This window comes from Camelus dromedarius, chromosome 13, assembly GCF_036321535.1.
Source record: "Camelus dromedarius isolate mCamDro1 chromosome 13, mCamDro1.pat, whole genome shotgun sequence".
Taxonomy (NCBI): domain Eukaryota; kingdom Metazoa; phylum Chordata; class Mammalia; order Artiodactyla; family Camelidae; genus Camelus; species Camelus dromedarius.
The window spans coordinates 58,180,182-58,205,723 of NC_087448.1; the positions used below are offsets into that span (position 1 = coordinate 58,180,182).

General features: G+C 42.5%; 1 protein-coding gene and 1 long non-coding RNA gene across 7 annotated transcripts in view; one reads left to right on the forward strand and one right to left on the reverse strand.

Annotated features, from left to right (window-relative positions):
- The window catches only part of LOC105091002 (uncharacterized), a 46,303-nt gene extending 30,904 nt beyond the window's left edge, over positions 1–15,399 (reverse strand). Inside the window, exons 1-3 of one of the 5 annotated variants that reach the window (XR_004141145.2) lie at positions 15,350–15,399; positions 14,076–14,136; positions 8,039–8,144 (exon numbers count right to left, since the gene is read on the reverse strand). This is a non-coding gene — a long non-coding RNA (uncharacterized LOC105091002). The other 4 variants (XR_837328.3, XR_004141144.2, XR_010383631.1 and 1 more) reach the window with 4 other exon arrangements.
- Positions 15,400–15,503: 104 nt separating this feature from the next.
- FOXO1 (forkhead box O1) overlaps positions 15,504–25,542 on the forward strand; it is an 85,762-nt gene continuing 75,723 nt past the window's right edge. The window contains exon 1 of one of the 2 annotated variants that reach the window (XM_031465932.2): positions 15,504–16,569. In XM_031465932.2, coding sequence (XP_031321792.2) covers positions 15,931–16,569 — 639 coding nt within the window. In that variant the 5' untranslated portion in view covers positions 15,504–15,930. The remainder of the gene's footprint in view (positions 16,570–25,542) is intronic. The other variant, XM_064493190.1, reaches the window with a different exon arrangement.

The window sequence follows — 25,542 nt, forward strand, 5'->3', positions numbered from 1 at the left end:
TCATAAATGCTGGGCTGCCTAGTCCCCTTTCCTGGTTCCACATAGGCAGAGACAGGATCAAATCCCGAGATCTCTCCCTCAGTCCACCATCCTTGCAAATACCTGCTCAGCATGCTCGTAAAATCATTCGATAATCTATTAGCATAGTGTGGACTTAATCCAGATGTGGGGAGGAGGTCCTCCCCTAATGAAAACATAACTTACAGAACAGAGTTTTAGAAGAAGATAACAGTGGAACACTTTGCATCTCCTTCTGAAGCATCAGGTTCCTGTCTACCCCAAGAACAATGGCGTTGAATTTGCTTCTAGGTGCATAACTAAAAGAGCTAGAAATAGATCACACAATTTCTCCAGGGTGCTCTTGTTTTAAAACACAGTGTTAGTAATGATCATCTTCTTTTCAAAATGCCTCTTCTCACCCCCTAAAATGCCTCCCATAGCCCTGCACTGATTAAGTGGCAAACCTTACCCTTTCGTACCTTTCCATGTCCTTGCTGTCTCAACTGTTTAGAGGAACATCCTCCTTATCTGATTGGGAAACTGCTTATTATCCCCAAAAGACACAGCTCAGCTTGGCTGCTGGGGGAACAGGGCTCCTCCCAGGCTCTCCCTGCAGAGTTGGCCCTGGCCACCCCCTTGTTCCCCGGGACCCTGTGGCTCAGGGTCCATGCAGCACACTACACTCAGATCACCAACACGGGAAGCCTGGTTCCATGATGAGCTGTGCCACTGTGCATTAACTATTTACTGCCTCTGTGCCTCAGTTTCCCCATTTGACAGCAATCGTAAAACTTGGTTTCTACCCCATAGAGTTGTTGTGATATGTTGTATAATAAAGTGCTTAGAATAGCGCCTTCACATAATGAGCAGGAACTAAATGTTAGTCCTTATTCATAAACATTGTGTAAGCGAGCATCCGCGAGTTTCTTGTTGAACAACTACGTTTTCTCTAAGTTGGTAGTATACACCCAGCATAAAGAGAATCAGACAACTGCTTTTTTTATCAGGGTTTCCAATTTTACCTACCTGTACGGGCTGTGATTTCAAAATAAGGAGGCCCACATTCCCATTCAAGACTGCATAAGCCAGAATGTGCTTGTAGGTGACAGTCTATTTTCATTCTTTGAGCGAGGTATTTTAGTCAAACTATGGAATGCAGAAGAATATGAGCTCTTTCATAATAATGATTTTGGAGTGGGGTAGGTATAGCTCAGTGGTAGCATGCAGGCCTAGCATGCATGAGGTCCTGGGTTCAATCCCTAGTACCTCCATTAAAAAAATTCACATAATAATGATTTGCATTTTAACAGGCTTGGTCATAAAAAAAAAATTTGTTCTGTCCCTTCCTTTCCCCTAGAGCATTAGTTGAGATGAGATGTAAAGTTGAGTCAAATTTATGTGCTTCTGACCTTATGAGAAATAGACCCTGGAGACAGTTTTTCAAGTTGTCTAGTTCCTGTGAAATTATAATAGGTAGGTTTGGTTTTAGAAGAACTGTCAGTTAAGGCAGCTTTTTTCCCCCTACAGTATGACTAATAATGGCAGTTATTAAAATTGAAGCTAAAATACCTAGAATTAAGATTTTGGCAGAACACACTGAGACATTCCACGGTTTGGGACATTTTAAGTATATGCCTTGATGAAATGTTCACTTCTCACTTAACAGATTTTAAAAGCAAGAGGTGGAAGTAAATGACAGACATAAAAGTTATAGACAAATGTATCTCAAATGCTCCTCCAATGAATTTCATAATTAAAAGCAGGATAAGGGAAAAAAGCCTGAGTAGATCAAGTCTGAAGGATTGAAAATAGCTAAGAAAGTCCTTGAGGAAAGTCTTTGGGGGCAAGTTAAATTTCCTGAGAAGCTTTACTCTTTGTGAAGATGTAATACTTTGAGAATATTTTTCACTGTCAGGACTAATCTTCCGAATCTGGCACAAGATTATAAGTAAAAGGTTGCACTTGGCCCATTTTTGACATGAAGCTATCTCTCGTTTCCCTCTGGCTTTGCAAAAACAGGTCCTCATCACTGACTAAAGTGGAAACCCTGAATCACTGCATATCTTCCCCTCAGGGGCCCGGGGACCTTTCAGTGCAGAGCAGGCTCCAGTTGGCTGTGGAGTGCTGCTTGGACGCCCGCTTCCATTTTCTCCCCTTAGTTCTGGCTAAGGGTGGACAGAGAGCTCGCCACCTTATGGGCTCCCTTTGCCCTAGTTGGCTGCACATTCTACCCAGATACAATGAGAAGAAAAATGGTTTCTATGTGCAAATTGTCATTCCGAGATTATTTTACTATCTAAAACAGGGCTTGCTTTATCAGGGACAAAAATCTTTCTCCACATTTAATTAACAATCACTCCAGTTCCAACTCTTACACCCTCCCACCCTAGCCCCAACCTCTTTGCCTTACTGCCCATCCCCTCAGAGATCCTTCCATTTGCTGATCCCTTGTGGTATGGAGTGTTTTTGTCTGTCCTCCTTATAGGAATTTTAGTTTTTATCATAATGGCTATTCGTCATATGGCCCCCATAACAATTACCCTTGTTCATGAAAATCCAAGGCATAAATTTCCTTTAAAGATTGATCCATTCCCAAAGCCTACTTCCTCCCTTTTTCTCAAGTGAAACAAAGGTTCTATTTTTAGACTAATAAAGAAGCTGCTTCAGAAAGGGTGTGAAGATCTGAGGGAACTTCTCTCTTAATGAGCATATTTACTTATTAAGTGAAAATGATCAAGTTCCCCTAAATGCAACTGAGTTTTCTCCACTCAAACTAAATATTAGAGTAAAAGATACAAAGAAGTCAAGATGGTTCATGTTAAAATGTCTATATAACGAACAATAATAAAAATGATGAAGTATTTATAGTGTTTTAAGTAATACAGTGTGAAAATTAAGCAATTTTTAAAGGCTTATAAAATACTTTTTTTTTTTTTTACTTTTCTATGAGTTTATTTTTTCTCTAAAAAGTGAACCTTTTTTGCAAATGGACTACAAATGTCATATACCAGTAGGGGGCACTAAAACATTGCTTTTAAATGTTATTAAAAAATAATCAGTGTAAAAATGGATCTTTTGGCAACTTTTCTTTTGCCCCTTCAGGTTAATGGGAAAATGAAGGAGGACAATGGCAAGGGAGAGAAACACAGTTCAATAAGAAGATCAAAGCTAACAAATTACCTTGACTAAGTTTGCAGAGAATCATTTTCTGTGTAAAAACTAATGTGACAGCTATGTTTAACATGTTTGGAATCATTGCATTTCTCATGGACACAAAACTTCATGCTAGCTCTCTGACACCCCATAACTGTGGACAATTATGTACGGCGAGCCCTCAAATGGAAACAAATGGCAAAACTCATTTGCACGTGGTCTAGTATACCCTGTGATGGTCTAGAATATGTCACATTTAAAATCCTAGATTGTAACAGCTTTCAGGTGGATGGTAGTTTGGGCTTGGACCCTTCAGCCATCCACTTGAGGTGTGGCAAGAACACACAGTGAGGAAGATGACATTTCTGGGTGCGGGTGCCATACTGACCTGGTCAGGTTGGACTACTGGGTGCTCTGCTCTTTCCTGGCTGGGACAACCAATGCCCTGAGGTGAATGAACATCTGGTCCTAAAAAAGTGAGTGCTCTGTTTCTTGGATTGTTTATTTCCATGAGAATGAGAGGGAAAACAAGCCTGTGCATGTCCCTTTGGCCACGCTGCACAGCTGGAGAATGTGCACTGAATTTAGCCTGGTCTGTGGCATTCCTGTCATTTGTTTCGCAAATTTTAGTAGTATGGAAAGAAACCACCGGCACAGGGAAAAACAATTCCTATGGCTCTGAATATGTTAAGATTGTTATCAAATACAGAGCCCAGCCCAGCTAGTCTCCAGTGGGGTAGGCTTGTGCTGGACAAGAGATGAGGGTTTAGATCCAGACATGGGAGCAGCTGCAGTAATGTGAGCTGAAAGGAATGCAAGTGTGTGTGGGGAGTGTTGATTTCAAAAGCAGGTTCTCCAAAGAGTGCTTCTCTCCCCATTGAGAGGCCTGTGCTAATATTAAGACGAGGAAGGGCATTAATGAAATGCTGTCATCAGCCCAAACAGGTGGATGGCAGAGGCATGTACAACGTGGCTGAGATCAAGTCTGAGAGATGGGGGTGACTGACTGACAACCCACATTTTCAGCTGTCATTCCAAAAGGCCCAAGCTGCCAGAGGCCTGCGAGGGAGCTTCAGAGGTTATCTGGAGGGCCAGTGTTTACAATCTGGGTGGACCGGATCCAACAGTGACACCTGAGGCTGGCTCCAGGGAAGGCTGATCTGGCATTAGGTTGCCTTCAGCAGCATGGGCCTGGAGCGGGTGCAGATGGTAGCTTGACTGCACTTTAGGTGGGTATGGGAGGGAGGAACTTCATGTGGGCGCCTGAGGGGTCTGCCATAGGATCTGGTCTACCCTTGCCTTAGTCAATTAGCTGGCATGCCTTCCCTTTCTTTCAGTGAGCCCCTCTCACAAATACGTCTCATCCAAAGACTGCTTTTCGTGAATGTGGTGTTTCTAAGGCTCTCCAGAAGCCTAGGGAAAGCAGAAGAGCAGAGCTCCAACTGCTAGGGATGGTGAACGAGGACCTCTTTTCCCTTCCATTTTTACTGGTCCACAGGATATTTTACTGGGGGCAGGGGGCGATGGGCCAGTATGGGTGGGTGTGGCTGAGCATTCATGCACTACAGATGCAAGACCAACAGAAAGGGGATGTAAGCCTTTGAAGAAGCTAAGGCCGAGGTGGACAGTGGAGTTCCACCCAGCACAGAGCCCCTCTGAGCATCTTTAAAAGGATTCTCCAACCCTGTAAACACATCTGCAATGCCTGGGGCTAATCCCAGCTGCAAGGCTTTTATATAATTGTCTCAGCTGACCACCCCCACTACCCCCTAGCAGTAAGTATTATCATTCCTATTATTCAGATAAGGAAACTGCCTGGAGGAATAAGGAGCAGAGATGAATTTGAATTTAGGTCCTTTAAACTTCCACTCTAGCCATCTTCTCATCTTTGCTCTGCTGTGTGTTGGGTTGGTAACAGAGGGGTAATAAGGGTTAGATCTACTAACTAAAGAAGCCAGGCGGGTTACCAGTTAAGAGCAAAGACTCTGGACCAGACTGCTGGTGACTCAACCTCCCTGGGCTCCCATCCCCTCTTCTGTCAAGGAGTTTTGTGAAGATGAAATGAGCTTTTATGGTACCAGTGCTTGGAACTACACCTGGCACATAGTAAGTGCTAGATGTATGTTTTCCTCTAATGCTGACCACGCCACTTGTTTATAAACAATGCATTAGCAGAATGGATTTAGTTGAGACTTCGCCCTCAGGGTAGTGCTTTATTTGCCTAACTGCATTTTTGGGTTAGGGCCCTTTAGTCTCTCAGTGGAATGTTAAAAATCTACCCTACCTTTGGAAAAACATAACTGATCCTTTAGTCAGTGGATTCGTTTACTAGGGCTGTCTTGACAAAATACCACAGACCGGGTGGCTTAACAGAAATTAATTTTCTCACAGTTCTGGAGTCCAAGATTAAGGTGTCAGCAGGACTGGTTTCTTCTGAAGCCTCTCTTGTTGGCTGGCAGACGGCCTCCTTCCGGCTGTGTCCTCGCACCAGCTTTCCTGTGTGTGCGCTCACACGTCCCTAAGTGCTTCTCTGTGTGTTCAATTTTCCCCCTTCTATACAAACACCAGTCAGATGGGATTAGGGCCCATCTGAATGGTTTTATTTTAACCTAATCACCACTTTAAAGGCCCTTTCTCCAAATGCACTCACATTCTGAGGTTCTGGGGGCTTCCATATGTGAATTTGGCAAGGGAGGGGGACACAACACAGCCCATAATAGTCAGGTTCCTCAGTCCAAAAAAAAAAAAAATGTAGATACGCTAACTTCAAAGAATGCAGCGGGTATCATTTAAAGGGAGAAGTTGAGAGCTTGGGAGCAGTGTGATGACTGGTGGATACTAGAGGAGAGCCATGCCATGATTATGAGTACATGTGGGTACCACAGTACACACAGGGTTTTAAACTGAGAAGGAGACCGCGATTTGAAAATTTCCTCTAGCTTCTCTCTATATACGGTATAATTGCCTAAGAGGAGAGGGATAGTGGTGCAGGGGCAGTAAAGGGAAGTGAGTGTGGACTGAGGAGACCTATTCCAGGAACACCGATGATCCCCACCTGGGTCCAACTCAAGAAAGGCCTTGCAGTCTCTTTGGGAAACAAGAAGAGATCCATTCTAACCACCTTAGTAATTTCTTTATCATGACCTATGTAAAAATAATTTTTCCATTATGACCAGTTTAAAAATGTATCAGCAAAGGTAGCTAAGAAGGTCCTTGCCAACAAAAAACCTTCACACCTTTAAATGTTTTGGGGTACCATTTACATTACAAATTCTTACCTTGACTGAGCAACTGCTTTTGTTTCTTAATTTCAAGTCCTCATGATTTCTAATTTAAGAGGTTTCCATGGTTCTCATCAATTTTTGTTTATTAGTGACTAAATTTGTTGTATGTTTTAATTGGGCTGTGAAAATAGGTGGCATTTACGATCTTTTAATAGAATCCTGGTGTGTACACATAGGAACGTGAGTGTGTGTGCCCGTAGGCGTGTGCACATACACACACACAGGTTGATATGTGGTTTTACAGTATAATTGCCAAGAATAACTAATCCAGGAATAACTGCAGAACCTGATAATACAGGTGGTGTTTCTTGTTAGAAATAATTTTACATGAACAGATATTAATTCTTTTAAAAAGTGAACATTAAAATTAAGCTACTGCCTTCTTCCTAAATAAGTATTTAAATAGTTAAAAAAAAAATCAGACCTAGAAAAAAGATCCAGGACTCAGAAGCCATTATATTCCAATTCTTTTAACTAGATACTTAACTGTTGTTATTGTTCTGCATGTTTTTGTTTTGTTTTGTTTTGTTTCTTTTTGAGAGAGCTAATGTTGTAGGACTAATTCTGTTTTCCCTTCATGAGAAAGTCACTTGTCTCCAGTTTTTAGGTTTCTTAGAGGCAACATCTCTTACAAAACATGTTGGGGTGTTTAAGTGGGTTTAGTTTTTAAAGAATTTTACCCCACAAAAGAACCACAGAAAACTGAAGAACACATTGTATCAATTCTGTTTCACAATTGTTTTAGAGAAATTTGCTCTATTGTTAAAGTTGTGCTGCTTTCTATGATAACATTATCTGTTAAATGAAGCTGCCAGTACTATCATCAGCTAAACTCCCCAAATGAGTCAGCTAACTTTATTTTTAACTGCTTTTTAATTGCCTACTGAGACTATCAAGAATAATGTAACAGGATTTTTAAAGCCTTTATAGCAAAGTTTTGGTATATCAGACCATATTAAAAGGTGCATCAAAGGTTTAGAGTTCCCAAGTCATTTCCACGTAGTTTTCCTTTTAAAACCCAGCTGTAGGGCATGGATAGATAGTTAAAATCACTGAGATTTGAGACTGTTTCTAAATTCCTGCTATGACATACCATGGATAGTATAAATCCTATCTCTGAATTCACAAAGAATCAGTCGGATTGCGGCAACCAATGCACATAGCATGAGAATAAGGAGCCATAGTAGGATTTAGAACAAATATCGGTGATTTAGAAATCATGTTTTTACCTAAGTTGAAATCATTTGTATAGTAACAAAAACCTACCTACGAGGTTGTACCAATGTCAGAGAACAAACATTTCATCCCTGTTTCAAAGCACTTTGAGACATTATTCTAATCCCCACAATACCACTTTGAGCTATGTAGGTGGCAAGTAATACCAAGATAAAAATTCAAAATGCAGGATAAATTGAACAGTACTTAGGGAATAAAAGAGCTTTAGTTGATCGTGCTTTGTTGATTTCTGCTTTTCTTGGAAGATCCATTGGTGATTTCATTTCATCATATTTTGCACATAGGGCCAACATCACGGCACACTTGATAAAACAGCTACCGTGATCTATAAGAAAGCCACTGTGTTTCCACAGCTTTCTACTCACACAAGCCTTGGCTGGAGATGAACGAGGGACATACGTGGTTTGCTTTCATATCCAGGTAGAGGCATTCTGCCCCATTCTCCATCTTTCTTCCCCAGGCCTCATCAGTCTGTGTCCATGAAAAGTAAAACATCATATCAAATATATGGCTATTAATTATATATGGAAAATATAATTGGATGATTAACTGATTTTGGTTATCATACAAACATTGCATTAATCTTCAACATGTGCTGACTCTCACAACAACTGCATGCGTTGGCTAACTCAAACTAGGACATCTTCTGGAGGTGGGAAAGCACTGAGGGATGATTTTCCTTTTGTGGTTTACTGGCAATTTAAATTGGCTCAAAAGAAGGTAGCCACAGATAAGCTCTTCTGACTACTACCAGCCTGTGGTATGTGGGCTGCCTATACTTCTCTGTGATAGGAGGCTGAAGACAACAGAACACAGCCTAAACTCTCAGCTGAAGGGGGTTTTATTCACTCTTTTCATGAAAACTGGGGGCATTAAGATAGGATCGCACCCCATTCCCAAAGTAAATTTTTCTAAAGGTGCTTTACAAATGTTTCTGATATTTTACGCTCACTTGGTGGTAGAGAAGGCACTTTCCAATTCACTTTAAGGTCAACTTCAAAACAGAAACAAAACGGTTTCGTTTGTTTTGCTCAGAATTTTGTTTATTGTCTCATGAAAGTCAACCTTATGGCTTTGATTGGTCCCCAGCAGGTTCAGCAAAAGAGCTGGAGTACGTAGTCTTGGAAGAAGGTCCCCCCATTCGAATTGTAAAATATATGTTCACTTGTTCTGAGTTAAATCCAAATTTCTGAAACTCATATGAGGAAAGGCTTTTAGATAAACATCCAGTGGTAACCACTGTCTTTGGTGGGGATAGAGCTCAGTATGGCTTTTGAACTTGGTTTGACGTGTCTTTATTCAGGATAAGGATAGCTTTGGAAAGAGTTCCAGATAAGCCAACCATTCTGGAAGGGCAGGTTGTTCTTACTGTATACTGTCTGAGGCTGTCTGCTCAAATAAGCAAGTGCTAATGGCTTGAAATCCCCCACATCATTTGTGTTATACAAATGCAAACATCAGCATTATTATTGTTATTTATCTATCTCTAGGCTTCTTCATTAACATAAACTAAACTGGTTTCAGGCAGAGCTGATTGCTGACAAAAATCCCTCCATCCCGCAAAATGTTCAAATGTCAATTTTCTGGATAAAAAAACGGAATCATCAAATTAACCTCTGGTTAATTTTTAGGCATCTAGAAAAAAATCCCAATATTTTATGGAGGCAGAAAGTGGTGTGTTAAACAGGACATGAGCTCTGGATTTTGATAATAGTAGGTTCAAGTCTGATTATAATTAGATAAGCTTCTAAAGTTATACCTTAGGTAAGTTTCAAGGCTCTCCGTACCTCAGTTTCAATTTCTGTAAAATATGAATCATAATAACTCCTACATTATTGGTTGGTTTTGAGGACTGATTCAGATAATAGCTATATAGTGCTTAGTCCATAATTACTGTTGATAATAGTTTTTATGAACATTAGGGAATAAAGAAAACTTTCACATGTATATTCTGATTCTGGGTAAAAAATGATTTATGGTTTAGAAGGGAAAACATTTCCAAATAAGAGCTATATATTTATATTTATCAATTTATGTATCATCTTGTTTTAGATGATGCATAAATCTGAAAAACAGGACATGATCTCACCAAGCCTGGTCTTGGATTATGGAAAGAGTTTTTCCAGGTTGGAATCTTCTAGAGCACAGTCATGCAATATAGCCGTCAAATATTCTGTTTTCAGTTTGTTGTTCAAACACAAAATTATTTAAAGTACATATGGCATCGTATGAGACAAATCAGTGTTCCCTCCAGCATGACATCAGTGATCAGCTAATTGGAAATTCCATTTTTAAATGTTAGACCTTAGAATATAGAATATTTCAGTGCGTTTTAAAGGCTGTATTTACCACAAAATAAAAACCTGATATCTCAGAGAAATACTATTAATCTATGTTTAGTTTCTAGCATAGTAGACTTTGCATACGGGTGGGCCCTGTGAGTTAGCCAAATTTGAGCTTTGATAAACTCTTACCTCCTGTTTTCACACCATAACTGACACAGTCAGTGACTATACGTATCATAGTAAAAACACATGTACTCTAACAACACAGTCATTACCTCTTGTTATTGATTTTTATCGACAAATAACAAGAAACAAGGTTAGTTACTATAAAATGCTAACCATTTCTTCTTCTTTCATCCTTTTATTACTGTTGTGGACTCTCTTCTTAGGTGTTTACAATCACATTTGACTCCCTTTCCCTACTATGATGTTATGGAAATAGGGCAATTTGATTTGAAAACAACAACAACAACAAAAACCTGATTATTGTAAAACAGCAATTAATTCTTACTGCTTAACTTGAACATTCATACATATTAGTTTTCCAAGTAAATAAGTAAAATGCCTTGTTAAACTTCCTTTCTGCCAAAAATGTACTACCATCTGTGTTCTACATGGCAGCTTTTTCTTATTTAATACATATGTCCCCCCCTTTTTGGGAAACATGTTAAGAGCTTTAATATGACATGAAACAGAAATAAAATAGTAAAAACACATTGTGTTTCAAGCGTGAATACAAAATTCAGATTTGTGACATTCAAAGAATTTGGGATTTCACGTACCATCCATTAATTTTACGGTAACTCTCAGTCCTTAATATTAGAAAAAAATTTAATTGTAATGTGTATGCAGTTTGGAGTTTGGGAGAGTAATTTTATCATTTCAAAGATAGTTAAAGACCGAGTGTTTAAAATAGGCTGAATTTCATTCAACAGTCTGGAAACCTCCAGTTAAAAAGGTAATGTGAAAAGCAATGTAATACAGAGTTTTGTGGCCTGCATGCTCGAAGGTCTGAATCCTCGGCCCCATGCTTCACTAACTGTACAGCCTCAGACAAATCACTTAGCTTCACAGTCTGTTTTCTTACCTGTAAAAGGAGAGTTTTGGGTGAGACCAGTAACGATCACCTATAAATCTATCACCCAGATAGAACCACTAACATTTTTAGCTGATAGTGGTACCTCCAACATTTTAAATACTGTATCCCTAGCATTGTTGCAATGCTATTATGAAGGACTGGTCCACTTAATTTTAAGAGACTACGTAAGTGTCTACCAGATACGCCATTCTTTATTTAACCATTCTCTATTATTGGTCATTTAGATTATCTCCAATTATATTTTTAGTATTGTCGTAGGGACCCACAAGTAGTCTCTCACTAACACTTAAAGCAAAGGAATAGAGTTTATCGAAGCTGACGAATGTTGGATCCTCACAACAGAACTGAAAATATTGGACATCTGGTTTATGATTTGCCCAGTACTTCTCTTCAGTTACAGATGAGTTAGTGTCATCTTTATTTGTGATAGACAAATAAGTAGTAGCCTGTGTCTTTTGTCCATTTGGAGCAAAATCATTCCAACCCCAAGGCCTGGTGGCTGGAGCTCACATTCCCAATGCCTACACATATGCATTTATGCAGCTTTTTCTACCTCACCTTACTATTTTTCTTCAAAATGGTGACTATGATAATACTTCCATTCTCTCCTGCCTTAGCATTTCTTGTATCCAGCAAATATTTTTTTTGTGTTATTCTTTCAAATAAATATTGTCAATACGCATTGCTGATTATTTAAAGAGTGATATAGTCTTACCTCTGACATCAAATAGCATATAAAGGAAAATAAAATAACCCATATATGACCTCAAGGAATTTGTACTGTGAGATGCATGGCACCTGCCATGTACACAGTAGGTACTCTACAAGTATTTGCTGAATGAATGACAAAATCCAAAGTTACCCCTCAAGAAAAATGAATGACTACTTGTGATATTGCTATAGCTTCTACCTAGTAGGCCAGGTTTCAAGACATTGGTTTAAGAAGCCGAAGCTGTGTTGTTTCAGATGATTACATTCTATGGGCAAACTGAAGAAGGGTTGTTTTAAGTTGATAGCACTACCTCCTAATGATTCAGACAAAATACTGGACATGGGCAGTTGTTGGGGAATGGAAAGGTGGAGTGGGAAGCTAAGTGTTAAAATAAGCACCCAGGTGTTTTACTCATTACATTGGACTTACATTACCTACTTTGACAAGCAAGAATTTAAACCAGAGATTGGTGTGTTGGTGGTGAGGGGTAAATACAGAAATTTCTGCTTGGGAATTGATCAAAGAGAACCATCCCTCAGTCTTCCTGTCAAGGATGATGTAATAATTACCCTGAAAAGAGGCAGAGGAAAGTATACCACGTTGGTTCGTGAGATGGGCTTTGTGAGGATAAATTTCCTTTTTCATTTTAATTGTCTTTATCTCACATGAAGCATTTTTCTTCCCAGTTTTGTCACATGCACCAATGATGATGATTCTCACTTACTTATTAATAAGTGAGACTCATTAGAAAAAGCCTTCAAAGCAAACAGGTACCACAAAAAAATACTGAAGGAGAAAAGAAATAAATCTTTTTCTCTTATGCAGAACTAGTGCTAACCTAAATCCTTTGCCATTCTTCAGAGAGGAAACGTTTACTTTTTTTGACTAAAAAACTAAAACCACTTCTTTTGTAATCATTTCTTATTATCTATCACTCTTAACCTTGTGTGTCTGCTTTTAAAAAATCTTTGAAATCAAAACTTTCAGCTCAATGGAGTTTATCTAAGTAAAATTATTAAAATCTGTGTGATTGACTGGAGAGGAATACACCACAAAGTCTTACTGCAGTTATTGATACATTGGGATTACAGGGCATTTATTCTTTTCTGTGAATTGAGAAGATTATTAATGAAAAAACTGAAGCTCCACTGTTATTTGTGTGAACTTGGGCAAATCAGTTAGCTTCTCTGTGCCTCAATTTTCCTATGTATAAGTTAAAGGGACCACCAGGGTGATCTCCAAGTTTGCCTTCAACTTTAACGTTCTAAAGGTCTAGCTGAAAAGAGTTTGGCTTGATACAACTCTTATGGAGGGCAATTTGGCATCGTCTCAAAATGCAAATATATTTAACTGCTGACCCAGTGATCTCTTTTCTGGAAATTCCTCCTATAGAGATACTTGCATATATGCAAAATGAGTTCTATAATGTTATTCATTACAGAATAGGTTGTGATAGCTAGAGTGGAAACAAGCCAAATGTCCATCAGCACCCTGGGTTCAGTAAGCTGATACATACAGTGGTATGGTAGGCAGTTCTAAGAACTTTAAATGTGTTATTTTTAATTTTTTGGAACCATGTATCAGGTACATTGGTGCAATAGGTACTCTGTCAAATTTTTTAAAAAGACCAAAGAAAAGCAAATATGACATATAAAGAAAAATTAGGCAGGACAGCTCAGAAGATTTCAAGGATCTGGGGACAGTCTGTAAGAAAACTCCCTTAACCAAGTATACTTTCCTCCAACTGAGGCCCTGAGAAACCGGAATTGAAATGAAGGCAAGGCCAAATTTGCAGCTGGCTTCCTTTGCCAAGAATGATCCACCAGGGCACCGCCTATGTGTAGGGTGCGGCCTTCTGAATGGGGGCTGCCTCTGCAGAATGCAGGCGGAAAGGTTGAGGGTAGCAACAGTTCTACATTACTAGCCTTCCTTTCAGCCCATCATCTGGGTTACTGAGGGCCCCTAGTGGCTGGCAGAGGAGGCCCGAATTGTCCAAATTTGATCATAAACGCAGAGACAAGATAAGGAGGTTGGGAACCAACCCCTCAATCCATCAGGCTCACGACCTCCACCCCAACCACCCCCAATATCGGTAGGAAGCTATTGTGATCTGTGGATGATTAAGAAACAGGAGACTGGACAAGTGAGAACGTAAAGGAAGAAATAAATCTTTCTCTAAGTCTTATCAAACTTTTGTAAAAGAGGCCTTTTAGATGCCACTTTTTCAATGGAAGAATTGCCTGTCAGAAAAAGGGGTTTGGGGGAATTGGGAGCTGTCATTTTGGACAAGAAATTTAAAACCCTACCGTCAATCTTCCATCTTAAGTGATCCCATCCCTCTGAAAGGAAATAACTTCCATATTCCTCCTGAAAAAAGCAAAAGCAAAACAAAAGTTGACAACTCTTTCTTCTGCTCCTTGAGACACAAGGGCCATTGTCTTCCCACCTTTGGCCCCACTGATCTCGACAGGACGTCCAGGACCTGGAGCCCAGATGGCAAAAGGTGGGGTGGATGTGGGGGGAGGGGGTTGACTGACGAACGGGGAAGCCTAAAGGAACACCTGGGAGTGGGGCAGGGCTGCGCCCCAAGGCTTTGGTCCTATTTCCTCTTAACGTTTTTACTTCTCAGCACCTCAGCACTTCCATTCCAAATAGCAAAGAAATGACAAGCGAACAGTTAAACTTAATTAGGGTAAATAATAGTGACAATGCTCTCACTAGATGCTCTTCTCTAACCCCTCCCCCGTCGCCCCTGGACTGACTCAGTGGACAGAGTCTGGGGTTCCCGCCCAGGGGAAGAGGTTCCCACAGAGGGCACGAGATCTAGGATGCCTTTGGGCTTGAGGGTGCGTGTGAAATAGGACGACCTCCGGCCCGCTTCGCGCCGAGCCCCTTCGCCTCGTATCTAGTCTTTTAGGTCAAAAATGGACCGAGCCCGGCTGGTGGCTGCGGGGCCACCCAGCTGGCCCCCGGCTGGACCCAACCGCAGAGTCTCAGCCCGGACAGGTGGGTTCTGGGCGCGGAAGCGGCGGCGAGGACGCCCTCCGCGTGGACTTCACCGTCAGAGTCCCGGCCCCGGGGGCGTGTGTAGCCCGCGCGGGGGCCGGAGGGTTCGACATACCGCAGAGAGAAGCAAAAAATAAAACAAAAACAAAACCAATCGACTTCCCTACGTCTCCCTGTAAAGAAATCGTGGGTGGAGTCGAGAGGGGGCGATTGAGCAGAATTCCGCAAGGCCACCTCAGCCCGCCCACTCAGCGCCCCCGTAGCGCCGAGCGTCCCCGGCCCCCTCCCCCGCCCCACCCGGCTTGGGGCCGCGAGCGGAGGTCGAAGCCAAGCGGGCGACTCGTTCCACTCGGGCTTCCCGACTACTCGGCTCTGCTCCTCAGTAGTAAACAAAGTGTCGCCGCCGCCTCCACGCTGGTTTGCCTCCTAGCAATCAAAACATTGAGAGGGCGAAAGACTCACAGAAACACTCGAGAATTACCAGAAAATAATAACAGAGAGCCAAAAAAAAAAAAAAAAGAGAGGGAGAGTGGTGTGTGTGAGAGAGAAAAACACCCCAGTACCCCCTACCAACCCACTGCCGCCTCCCCGTGGAAAACCTGCCCCCGCCCAGGCGGCGTCCACTGGCTGCCTGGGCGGCGGCGTCGCTCAATCATTGGCTGCGAGCGCTGTCAGTCAGGGGTGGGTCGGCGCGCGCGCCGCCGCGGGCGGGGGGCGGCGGCAGATCCCGTAAGTCGAGCGGTCGCGTAGTTGCTGCAGCCGCCGCCGCCGCCGCCACATTCAACAGGCAGCAGCGTCGCGGTAGCGCCGCCGGAGAGAGCAAGCGGCCCGCGGCGTCCGTCAGTCCTTCGGTGCGCGGGCCGTGTCAGCGGGAGCGCGCCGCTGCCCGGGCCCGGCGACTCCGGCCTGCCGTCCCGTCAGTGCAGAGGACCCGGAGGAGTCTAGATGTTGATGGACCCGCGAAGTTAAGTTCTGGGCTCGCGCTTCCACTCTGCCGCCGCGCCTTCCTCCCGGTTTCCGTCCGCTTGCAGCAAGGACCTCGCCCCCCCCACCCCCCAAATCTCGGACCCTCTCTTGGCGCCCTCTCCCCTGGGCCTCCTGTGTTACGCTCTCGCACTTGGCTCTCCCGCGGCTGGGGGAGGGGCGGGGGTCACCATGGCCGAAGCGCCTCAGGTGGTGGAGATTGACCCGGACTTCGAGCCGCTGCCCCGGCCGCGCTCGTGCACCTGGCCGCTGCCCAGGCCGGAGTTTAGCCAGTCCAACTCGGCCACTTCCAGCCCGGCGCCGTCGGGCGGCGCGGCCGCGAACCCCGACGCCGCCGCGGGCCTGCCCTCGGCCTCGGCGGCCGCTGTCAACGCCGACTTCATGAACAACCTGAGCCTGCTGGAGGAGAGCGGAGACTTCCAGCAGGCACCCGGTTCCGTGGCGGCGGCCGCGGTGGTGGCGGCGGCGGCAGCGGCCGCCGCTGCTGCCACCGGGGGGCTGTGCGGGGACTTCCAGGGCCCGGAGGCGGGCTGCCTGCACCCGGCGCCGCCGCAGCCCCCGCCGCCCGGGCCGCTGTCGCAGCACCCGCCCGTGCCCCCCGCCGCCGGGCCGCTCGCAGGGCAGCCGCGCAAGAGCAGCTCATCCCGCCGCAACGCGTGGGGCAACCTGTCCTACGCCGACCTCATCACCAAGGCCATCGAGAGCTCGGCAGAGAAGCGGCTCACGCTGTCGCAGATCTACGAGTGGATGGTCAAGAGTGTGCCCTACTTCAAGGATAAGGGCGACAGCAACAGCTCGGCGGGCTGGAAGGTGAGTGGCCTCGGGGCGCGTGGCCGGAACGGGCGGGGGGCTCGGGGAGTTCTGCCTCAGCCTTGAGATCGCGGTGGGGCAGATGAGGAGGCGGCGTTGCAAGTTTGCTTGGCCTGAAACCGTAGGGTACGCGGGCAGCGCGTGCAGGGAGCGGGCGAGAAGTGGTTGAGGTAGGCGGTGGGCTTGCCCGGGACCGGTCGGGGGAAGGGAATAAGTGTGCGCGCGCTCCAGTGAGAGTTGGAGCGGGACAGGGAAGGGGCTCGTTTGGGACCTGAAGGAGTCAAAAAAAAAAAAAAAAAAAAGTAGTTTAAGAAGTGGACGTCGAAACGGGCAGAAAAGTTCCTCAGTGAAGGAGAGAGGTTCTTAGGGAGCTGCTCCCCCACGGCCCGCGCGGAGTCTTGTTGTTGCTGCTTTTCCTCCAGGACCTCGGGGGTGAGGGCGGCTCCCCTCCGCCCCCGCGGCGCGCGTCCCCCCAGCCCCGGGCTGCCCCGCCGAGCCGTTTCTGCCGCGCCGGGTGGAGGAGGGCGCGGCGGCGAGGGGCCTCGGAGCCCCGCAGCCCGGGGACGGGGCTGCAGGTGGAGGGGACAGGTGGGGCACGAGCCGACCGCCCGGCCCGTGGGGGCTGGCCGCGCAGTTTTTGGAAACCGGTGTGCATTTTGTTTTGTTTTGAGTTTATCCGTAGTGGCCTCGAGTGCAAGGGTCCGGGAGCGCGGAGCCCCGGGTAGAGCATCAGACACGTGCGAAGAGGCGGCCACCGCCTGCGGAGCGCCGGCGCCCGATCGCGCCGGCAACCTAAAGTTCAAGTGTGACCCTCGGCAGGGGCGGGAGCTGGCGACCGCGAGGGAGGGGCCGCGGGCGCAGGAAGCCGGCGCCTTTAAAGGGCCAGCGCGTCCTGGCCTCGCGCGCCTCCGGGCCCGGCTGCCGAGCTGAGGGCTGTACTTCTTGGCGCAAGGAAGTGCCCCAAACTTGGCCTCGCCCGAGGTTCGAGGCCTTTAATTAGGCACGGAGAGGCTCCGCTGGATGGCCAGGGTTGGGGACGTGTGTATTTTCTTGCTTTGCCACTTCAGTGTTATCGAGCGCGGAGATACCAACAGATCCGAGGAGCAAGGCCGGGGGCTTTGTGACTAGTGTTTTGGGGGAGTTGGATTGGAGGTTCAAATCAAGAAAACCGGCAGGGACCTCCTGCCTCGATGGAGGACTGTAGATCAGGTGCCTTTGGCTCTTTTTGCCTCTTAGAGAAAGACCCTCAGGTCGGGGCAGGCCCATCCCTGCCCCAAGGTCTTGGGGTTGGACCCCCTTGGAATTTGCGCGCTTGCTCTCTTCCTTGAGGAGGATGGGCTCTGGGGAGGCTTACCGGGAGTCCATTCGCCCTGCGGCTTCCATAAGCTGACAGTTTCTCACTGTCACAGGTGGAGGGATCAATATGAAGTTTCTCTAGTTGAGCTAAACTCCTTCCTCACCCCTCATCCGGACTGTGCAGCATAATAATGATTTTTCTTTGCTGCGCAATTGTTATACCAAGGTTGCTTTACATACTGTCATCCCTGTGGTTAATGTGTTAAAAAGGTGAAGTTAATCGCATCATACTGAAGTTCCCAGAGAAGGACCCAGGATCTTATTTTTTCCAAAGTGTATTTTAGAGTAAAGGCATCACTTATAACCTCATTACCAGGCATTACATACAATTTTACCAAGTGTTTCAAAAAGGTAAAGTGCCTCCTTACCTTAAGATCGATATTTAAGTCATAAAATCAGGGTTGTCTGCCAAATCTAATTTTACATTTGAATTTAAGTATTTGACTTACTTGTTCACTTATCATTCCTACTTGAACTGTTATAAAGCATTTGCTGTTTAAAAAGCTTTTTTTTTTTTGGTATTCGAAGTACAGTGTGTACTTACACCATCTTTTTAATAAACGTCCTTGGAAATGGATACAACCTACTTCAGCTTGCTGGAGTGCCTTTCTTTAATGATAGGGAAAAGCAAAGTTTGGGGATTATTTTTAGTTTTGCCTCTTAAATGGCCTTAAATCAGAGTATTCTTAAACTAGGACTATAACCTAAAGTTTAAGATTTAGTGCTTTTCTGAAAAATAAATTCTAAGGCCACCCCTTTCCCCAGTCATTTTTATTAGGTTTTTTTCTTGTTCCATTTTTTTTCCAAATGCAATTATAATTTTGCATTTAAAATTTTTTTTACTTCCTAGAGCTAGAAGATCTATTAAATGTTAGTAAGGATTGTCCAGAATTGGATGCCCAGTGGCAGCTCCCAGTGGAAACCTAGTGGAGTTTTGGGAGGGAGCAGGTTGCTATTCTCAAGCGAGTAAATGTTTCAGGTGTAATCAGAGTCAGTTGGTGCATGTAAGATTACAGCAAGTGCATTTTCACTTTGAGTAAAAGGGTATTTTAAGAAGAGAAGAAACAACCTGAAGTGTTTCTAACTCATAACTAGTCTTCTGGTTGCAGTTTTCATAAAAAAGAGTTACTTGTTAAAACCAAGTTTCACTCTCAGATCTGAAAGACTGTCCTGTTTTAAAGAGCCATAAAAAGGAGAAATTTTACTATGACTTTTAGGTTAAAAAAAAATTCAGTTGTAAAATGCAAATCAACCAAAACTTTTAACTGTTTTAGGACTGAGAATAGGCTGCTTTGGAACCAGATATTTCCTGTGATTTACTACTGGGAATTAGACTGAATCTCTAATTAAATATAGTTTCTTGTGCTTTACTTCCTGGGGCCTGCCTGAGAATTTGAAAGTCATTTGCATGGGACAAAATAGTTGGAAAGCTGTTGAAGAGTTCAGAAACTTCTAGTTCCTTAAACACTGGTTATATTTTGGAATATGCATTTTGTATTTGTAGGAATGGTATGTTAAATTTACGCTTGTGTAAATATTGGTTAGAACTGTCATAAGGTTACACACAAAGTGGAAGCAGAGACTTTTTGGAAAACCCGGGATCTTTTAAACCATGTACAGTATTTATAAATAGTGAAACTTCATTTCCATTACCTGTTTTTTTTTTTTTTTTTTTCTCATGTGGAAAGCTTTCTAGAGGTTGGGAAGTCATTGTGAGCTCTGGCTCTCTTTTTTTTTTTGTAATTGTGATTTTGAGTTGACTCTTGTTTTTTGTTTTGAAATTATTTGGAACACTTAATTTAGGCTAAAAGAATGTTTAAACAGTAAGACTTACTAACGCTTGTTAAAATTTTAAATTGTCTTATGAGATACTTTAGATCTTTATTTTAGAATTGAAGTTTCTTTAATTTGGTCTTTGAACTGACAGTGCATTTTCTCATTAAAAAGTTCATGTCTATTCTATCACTTGGGTTTGTAACCCACAGGTGAATAATTTAGCTGCAGAGATTCCATGGCGGGCATGATGGCTGCTTGCTTGTTGCACAGTCACACTAGACGGAATCCTGCTGAGGGTTACTGAAAGTACCTTAAAGCAGACCTTTTTTTCATGGTGGGGTGAGAAATCTAAATATATTTATTTAGATACGTATTTTGGGAAAGGAGCATAAGGAAAGAATTAAAAATGGGTAAGGGATAATATGTTGAAGTTTGTTATCTTATCTACTGTAGGCTGAAAGTTATGTGGGACTTATGTGAACATGTCTTATGGCTGAAGTGTTTTGTTCAGAAATTCCCAAATAGAGGTCGAATATGAATACCTTAATTGCGCCTCATAAGAACTTTATTTTTATTTTACTTTTGGTCTTGTGGCAAATTCTTGGGGACATGTGGTGGGAGGGGTGGCTTCTGTTTTTGAAGGATATGTATTTTAAGTGGCAAGCATTTGAATATTGGAAAGAAGGTACATTTTAAGAAAGGTTAAAGTTTGAGACCCTTCCCCCCATTACTGAAAGGCTATCACGTTGGCAGTGGACACAAATATCACTAGCTATCATGCGCTGCTCAGGATCTTTTAAGTGGATGGTTGAAATGGGGAGGGAGTAGCCAATGCTCAGTGGTTGGTTAGAATCCTTAATAGGGTGTCGGCATTTTTTTGTCTTCCCTTGTGCTGTAACCTCTTCCTCCAAGCTCCTAGACTGCAATTCTGTGTGACTTTCTAAGGCTGTCTGTATTGGCCTGGAATTTCTTTGAGAAGCCTGAACTATTTGCATTTTTCTGGAACACTCTGCCCTTGGAAACTACCCTGTACCCTGGCATCATGGGAATTTACTCTGCCAGTTTTCTTGTCTTTATATGCCGTAACTTTGGAGCTTCCTGGAATCCTTTTAGGAAGGCGGTATAAACCCCATGGTGTTGGGAGAGAGCGAAAGAGTTTGCCATTGTACTATGAAACGAGCAGAGTGGATTCAGCCCTGCTTTTCTGCAGTTCAAGATTTGCCTTGGCCTTCAAATTAACATTTTGCAGAGACTTGCCCAAGTACTGAGGGACCTCTCTTGGGTCAGATAACCACCTTTTCTTGGTGCACACAAAATTCTGAATTTAGTGTGGTGGTTTCTCAATTGTGAACCAGAGAGGACCAGATGAACTTGAACATGTTTGTTTTGGTGTCTGAGGGGTGAAGACTTGTATTCCAATAGATATGCTGTGCTCAAATGCACTAAAGTGTGGAAGGAGTCTACCTTTTTGCTAATTCCTGATAAAGACTAACAGCATTCAAATCAGTGGCACAGAAATTCTTTGCAGAGAATTACTACTTGTTTTTTTGTGGTCTTCTGTGGAACATATGAAACATGAAAATGCATTTTTGTATGTGGGTGATTTCATATGGTTTCAAACTTAAAAAAACCCCAACACTTTCTTTTTCCCACTGGACATCCCAGTTTACTCCACTGAGTCTACCTCTAATTTATCAACTAGTGAGTTAAGCACTGTAAATACTGAGTCTTGGGTTGAGTTATTCTTGCCATTTGGAAGGCATCTGGGCCACCTTCCTCCCCCCTCCCTTTTCATCCATCCTCATATAGCTTTGATACAACCAAAAGGAAAAAGCAAACTAGTTTTTTTTTGGGGGGGGGTAGGGTAATTAGGCTTATTTATTTATTTGTTTATTTTTAGAGGAGGTTCTGGGGATTGAACCCAGGACCTCGTGCATGCTAAGCATGCGCTGTACCACTGAGCTATACCCTCCCCCTAAAAGCAAACTAGTTTTGATGTTAAGCTGAATAAAATTGGAAAACTGTCTGCAACTGTTTTCAGTTGTTTTTAGTAATTTTCATCTTAATGGTTATTTAAATAAGGACATAAAGTCAACTTGTATCCTTTATTTGATGCCATATTCATTACAGGGGGAAAAAAAAAGTGACAGAGCTGTGTGATGAGCTCTCGTAGCCCCCAGTGCTGTTTCTGCTAATTGCTGAAGCTTCGCTCTTTATGGTCTGAGTTCTTCCCTTTTCTCAGTTTTCCCTTGATTTCTCTGTGGAAATCCTTACTTACCTTGGGCTCAGTTACATTGTACTATCCTGATCCTTCCGCCATTGTGGCTTCTCCTCCAGTTGGTTCACTCATCATTTTTACTTCCATGTTCGTTGTAAGTGTACGTTAGGATGAGATGTAGACTTCCTCTCTGATTCTTTCCTAGATAACTTATTTCTTTATTGTCCAAGTCACCAGTTACCCGAAGGCCGTAAACGTCCCACTTTCACCTCAAATTCAACATGTCTAAACCCAAGCATACTCCATTTCCTCTTAATCTCAGGTGAGAGTTTCCATCTTGAGTTCCCTGATTTGGTTAATGGTCGTTCGCCTTTCCCTCATTTTTACACTTGGATGTCCTCTTCAGCACTCTCTTCTCATGGTGTTAGCGTCCCCCTGTCTGTTAGCTTTTCTTTCTCAGAGTCTCCTGAGACTTTTCACTTCCTACCATTCTCCTCAGTTAGCTCTTACTTCAGGCCAATCCATCCTGTCCCCAGGATTTGGAGCGTCTTGTGCCTCTACTGGAGATTCCACAAATTTTGCTTAGTCTGCAAGGCACAAGTCAGTTCCACCAACTTCTGTGCCCCAAGGCATTTTTGATTCTGTGAGTGAATGCCTGGCAATCTCTTAATTCATGCTGCTGCGTATTTTAATTTAACATTAATGCCTGCGTGTTTTTTACGACTCAGTTATATTGTAGATACATGGAAAAAAATTTTCTTGAAACATTGATCTTTTATGTTTCAGTGTCCTCTGTGTGCAAGATGATTACATTCTAACACAGGGAATATAGCCAATATTTGATATTAACTATAAATGGAATGTTATCTTTAAAAATTGTGAACCACTATGTTGTACACCTGTAACTTACGTAATATTGTACATCAGTTGCATTTCAATAAAGAAAGATGGTCACATTCTGTAATACATGAGAATAATTTTATTAGGGGTAAATTAAAGAACTGATTATTTTCAATCAGTAGTCAAAGTATTTTCTTCCCATTTATTGAGTGATTGTTGTGTAAAAGATGTACTAGATGCATCTGAAAGTAGAAAAATGATTCAAATGTGGCTCCTGTAGGGAGGTTACATATGACATGTAATAATGCTACATGGTAGAAAGGGTTAAGTGCCTTCAGTAAAAATGGAGTTTTATGTTGGCCATTGAGGTAGGCCTTGAAAATGTGATGTTATTCTCCCAAGATTTCATTATAAAATATTTCATTCAGTAAAGTTGGAAGAATTCTACATTGAAACCCATATACCTACCACCTAGTTTCTACTTCTACCATTTTATTATACTTGCTTTATCATATATTTATCCATTAGCATATCCATCTTTTTATACATCAATCCATCTTAGTTTTTAAAATTTGTTTTTAGAATGGTGGACTGACATTTATCAGGGCGTGAAAATAGGGGAAGCGTAGTTTGAATGATGTATGAAACACAGAAGGTTTGAAAAGTACAGGAAGGAGATTTTCTATTGTTGATGGAACTTGAACTTTATATAATTATGGAAATTATATTGTTATAGATCAATTTTTCTATGAGAATTGTATCTTGGTTTTTGTAATATAAGAAATTGTGAAAATAGGATCACATTTTTTAGTTCTTTTAATGCCATTTCTTAGAAACATGCTCATGTATAAATATAGAGACCCATGGAATGCAATCTAAAGACAATGTGCTGCATTGGATTTAAAACTGATACACAGAATTAGGTAATACATGGAATAGATTATATAATTGACTTAATATGAATAGTAGATATTTATAAAATGTTTAGCTTTTGTTTGGTCTGTTCTTTAAAATTAACTTTCATGCCCAGCACCCTGGGAGCAGAGTGATTCAAACAAAGAAGGATCACTATTGAATGTAATTATTATTTTTTAAAATTAGGAATCTTGAAGTTGAAGTTAGCAGTCTCAGAATATACTTAGAGCAATTGTGAGTGAAAGTTATGTTGGCTTAAGAAGATGTTTTACAATTGAAATGTCAGTTCTCATATTACATTAGCTAAATATTAGGTATCCTTGAAAGCTTTCTAATTATATCTTTATTCACTAGCTGAAGTATGGGATGAAGAAATATGGGATGAGATGCTTCAGTGGATCCAGAGGAGGTTGAATTTGGATAAGCTAAAACCAAAATTGATGCCAAGTGGACAATCTTAATTACATATATTCAGAATACTTGGTATGAGTTCTGTTTAGCTTTTGGTGAACCAAAAGGTTCATATAGTAAAAACTATATTGTGGCATATCAAAAGGCAGAAATACAGGTTTATTAAAACTTACTAGCCATTTTAGACATAGCAGGTGTTGAAGAAATGTAGAAAGCTATTTTACTAGTGTTATTTATACCTATAGTAGCAGACAGCACTTTATTCAAAAGATATCCTGCTGGGGAAGGGTGACAATGAAGGAAAAATAGACTGCATAGCTCACTACTGTGAGGCTTTGTTATATGAGTAAGTCACCTTCCACATGGATGAAATAACTTTCAGAGCACACCAGGATATCACACTTGCATGATTGCTAATGATGTCGTGATAAACTAGTCAGAAGCAGCTAGGAAACTATATAGAATTGGCCGGTCTGATTTTTCCTATTAATGTTTGTAGATTGAGTGAGGTTCAAAGTTGCAGGCTGCGACTTTGGTCTTTTCATTCCATAACTGGAGAGAAATGTAAAATATCTTCATCCTTCACCTTGTGTTTTATTTTGGTTCTAATTTTGAAGAGGAATGAGGGGCTTACCCACCTCTGGGAGGAGAGTCAGAAATAATTTGTAGATCTGTGGGAGGACAGGTCATTTCTTCCAAGGTAGCCCATTCCTGCTGACACTAATCATATGAGTTCTTTAATTCTTAGTGATGGTGGGTGGCACTACCGTTTTTTCGGAAGAGAATGCCACCTCTAAAGCATGTGGTCCATTGGTCTAACTGTGGCATCTGTGATCGAGATGTGCTGTTATCTCCAATAAGCCCTGCTCCTCTTACACCCCTGCCAGCCTTACACCTGCTGCCATCTTTTTGAGTGTGACTTGGTTCTAAAATCTCTGTATGGATCTTTGCCTTTGCCTCCAAAGTAAAATCTTTTCTTCTGCCTTGATTAATTTACCCTGTAGATGATATTTGTCTTAATTACAGTGTCTTTCTTTGTGTGGCTTAAATTACAGAACTGATCCCAATACTAAACCCCATGACCTTAACAGCTCTGGAGATGCAGCCCAGCTCATCTGATTAAAAGCAAAGCTGTAAAGAGAAAGAGGATGGGAAGAGTCGGTGGCCTGTGTTCATTAGTTTTCTTTTGTTTGATTAAATCTAACATGTTTTTCAATTGCCATTCCCCAGAAACCTAGAAAATGGATCAGGGTTTTGTGAATCTCTCCTTTTATTATATTAGAGATTTGATAAGCTTCAGAGTTGAAAAATGTTTTTGTGTTTACAGCCATGATCCTGAAATTGTTACACAGCTGCTTTTGCACTGCTATTACTGTGGCCTCCATTATTGGTTTGCAGAGTTAAAAATTTGATAGTAGCTAAAGGAACCTGGCATCAGGAGGGGGAGGGGACCTCAG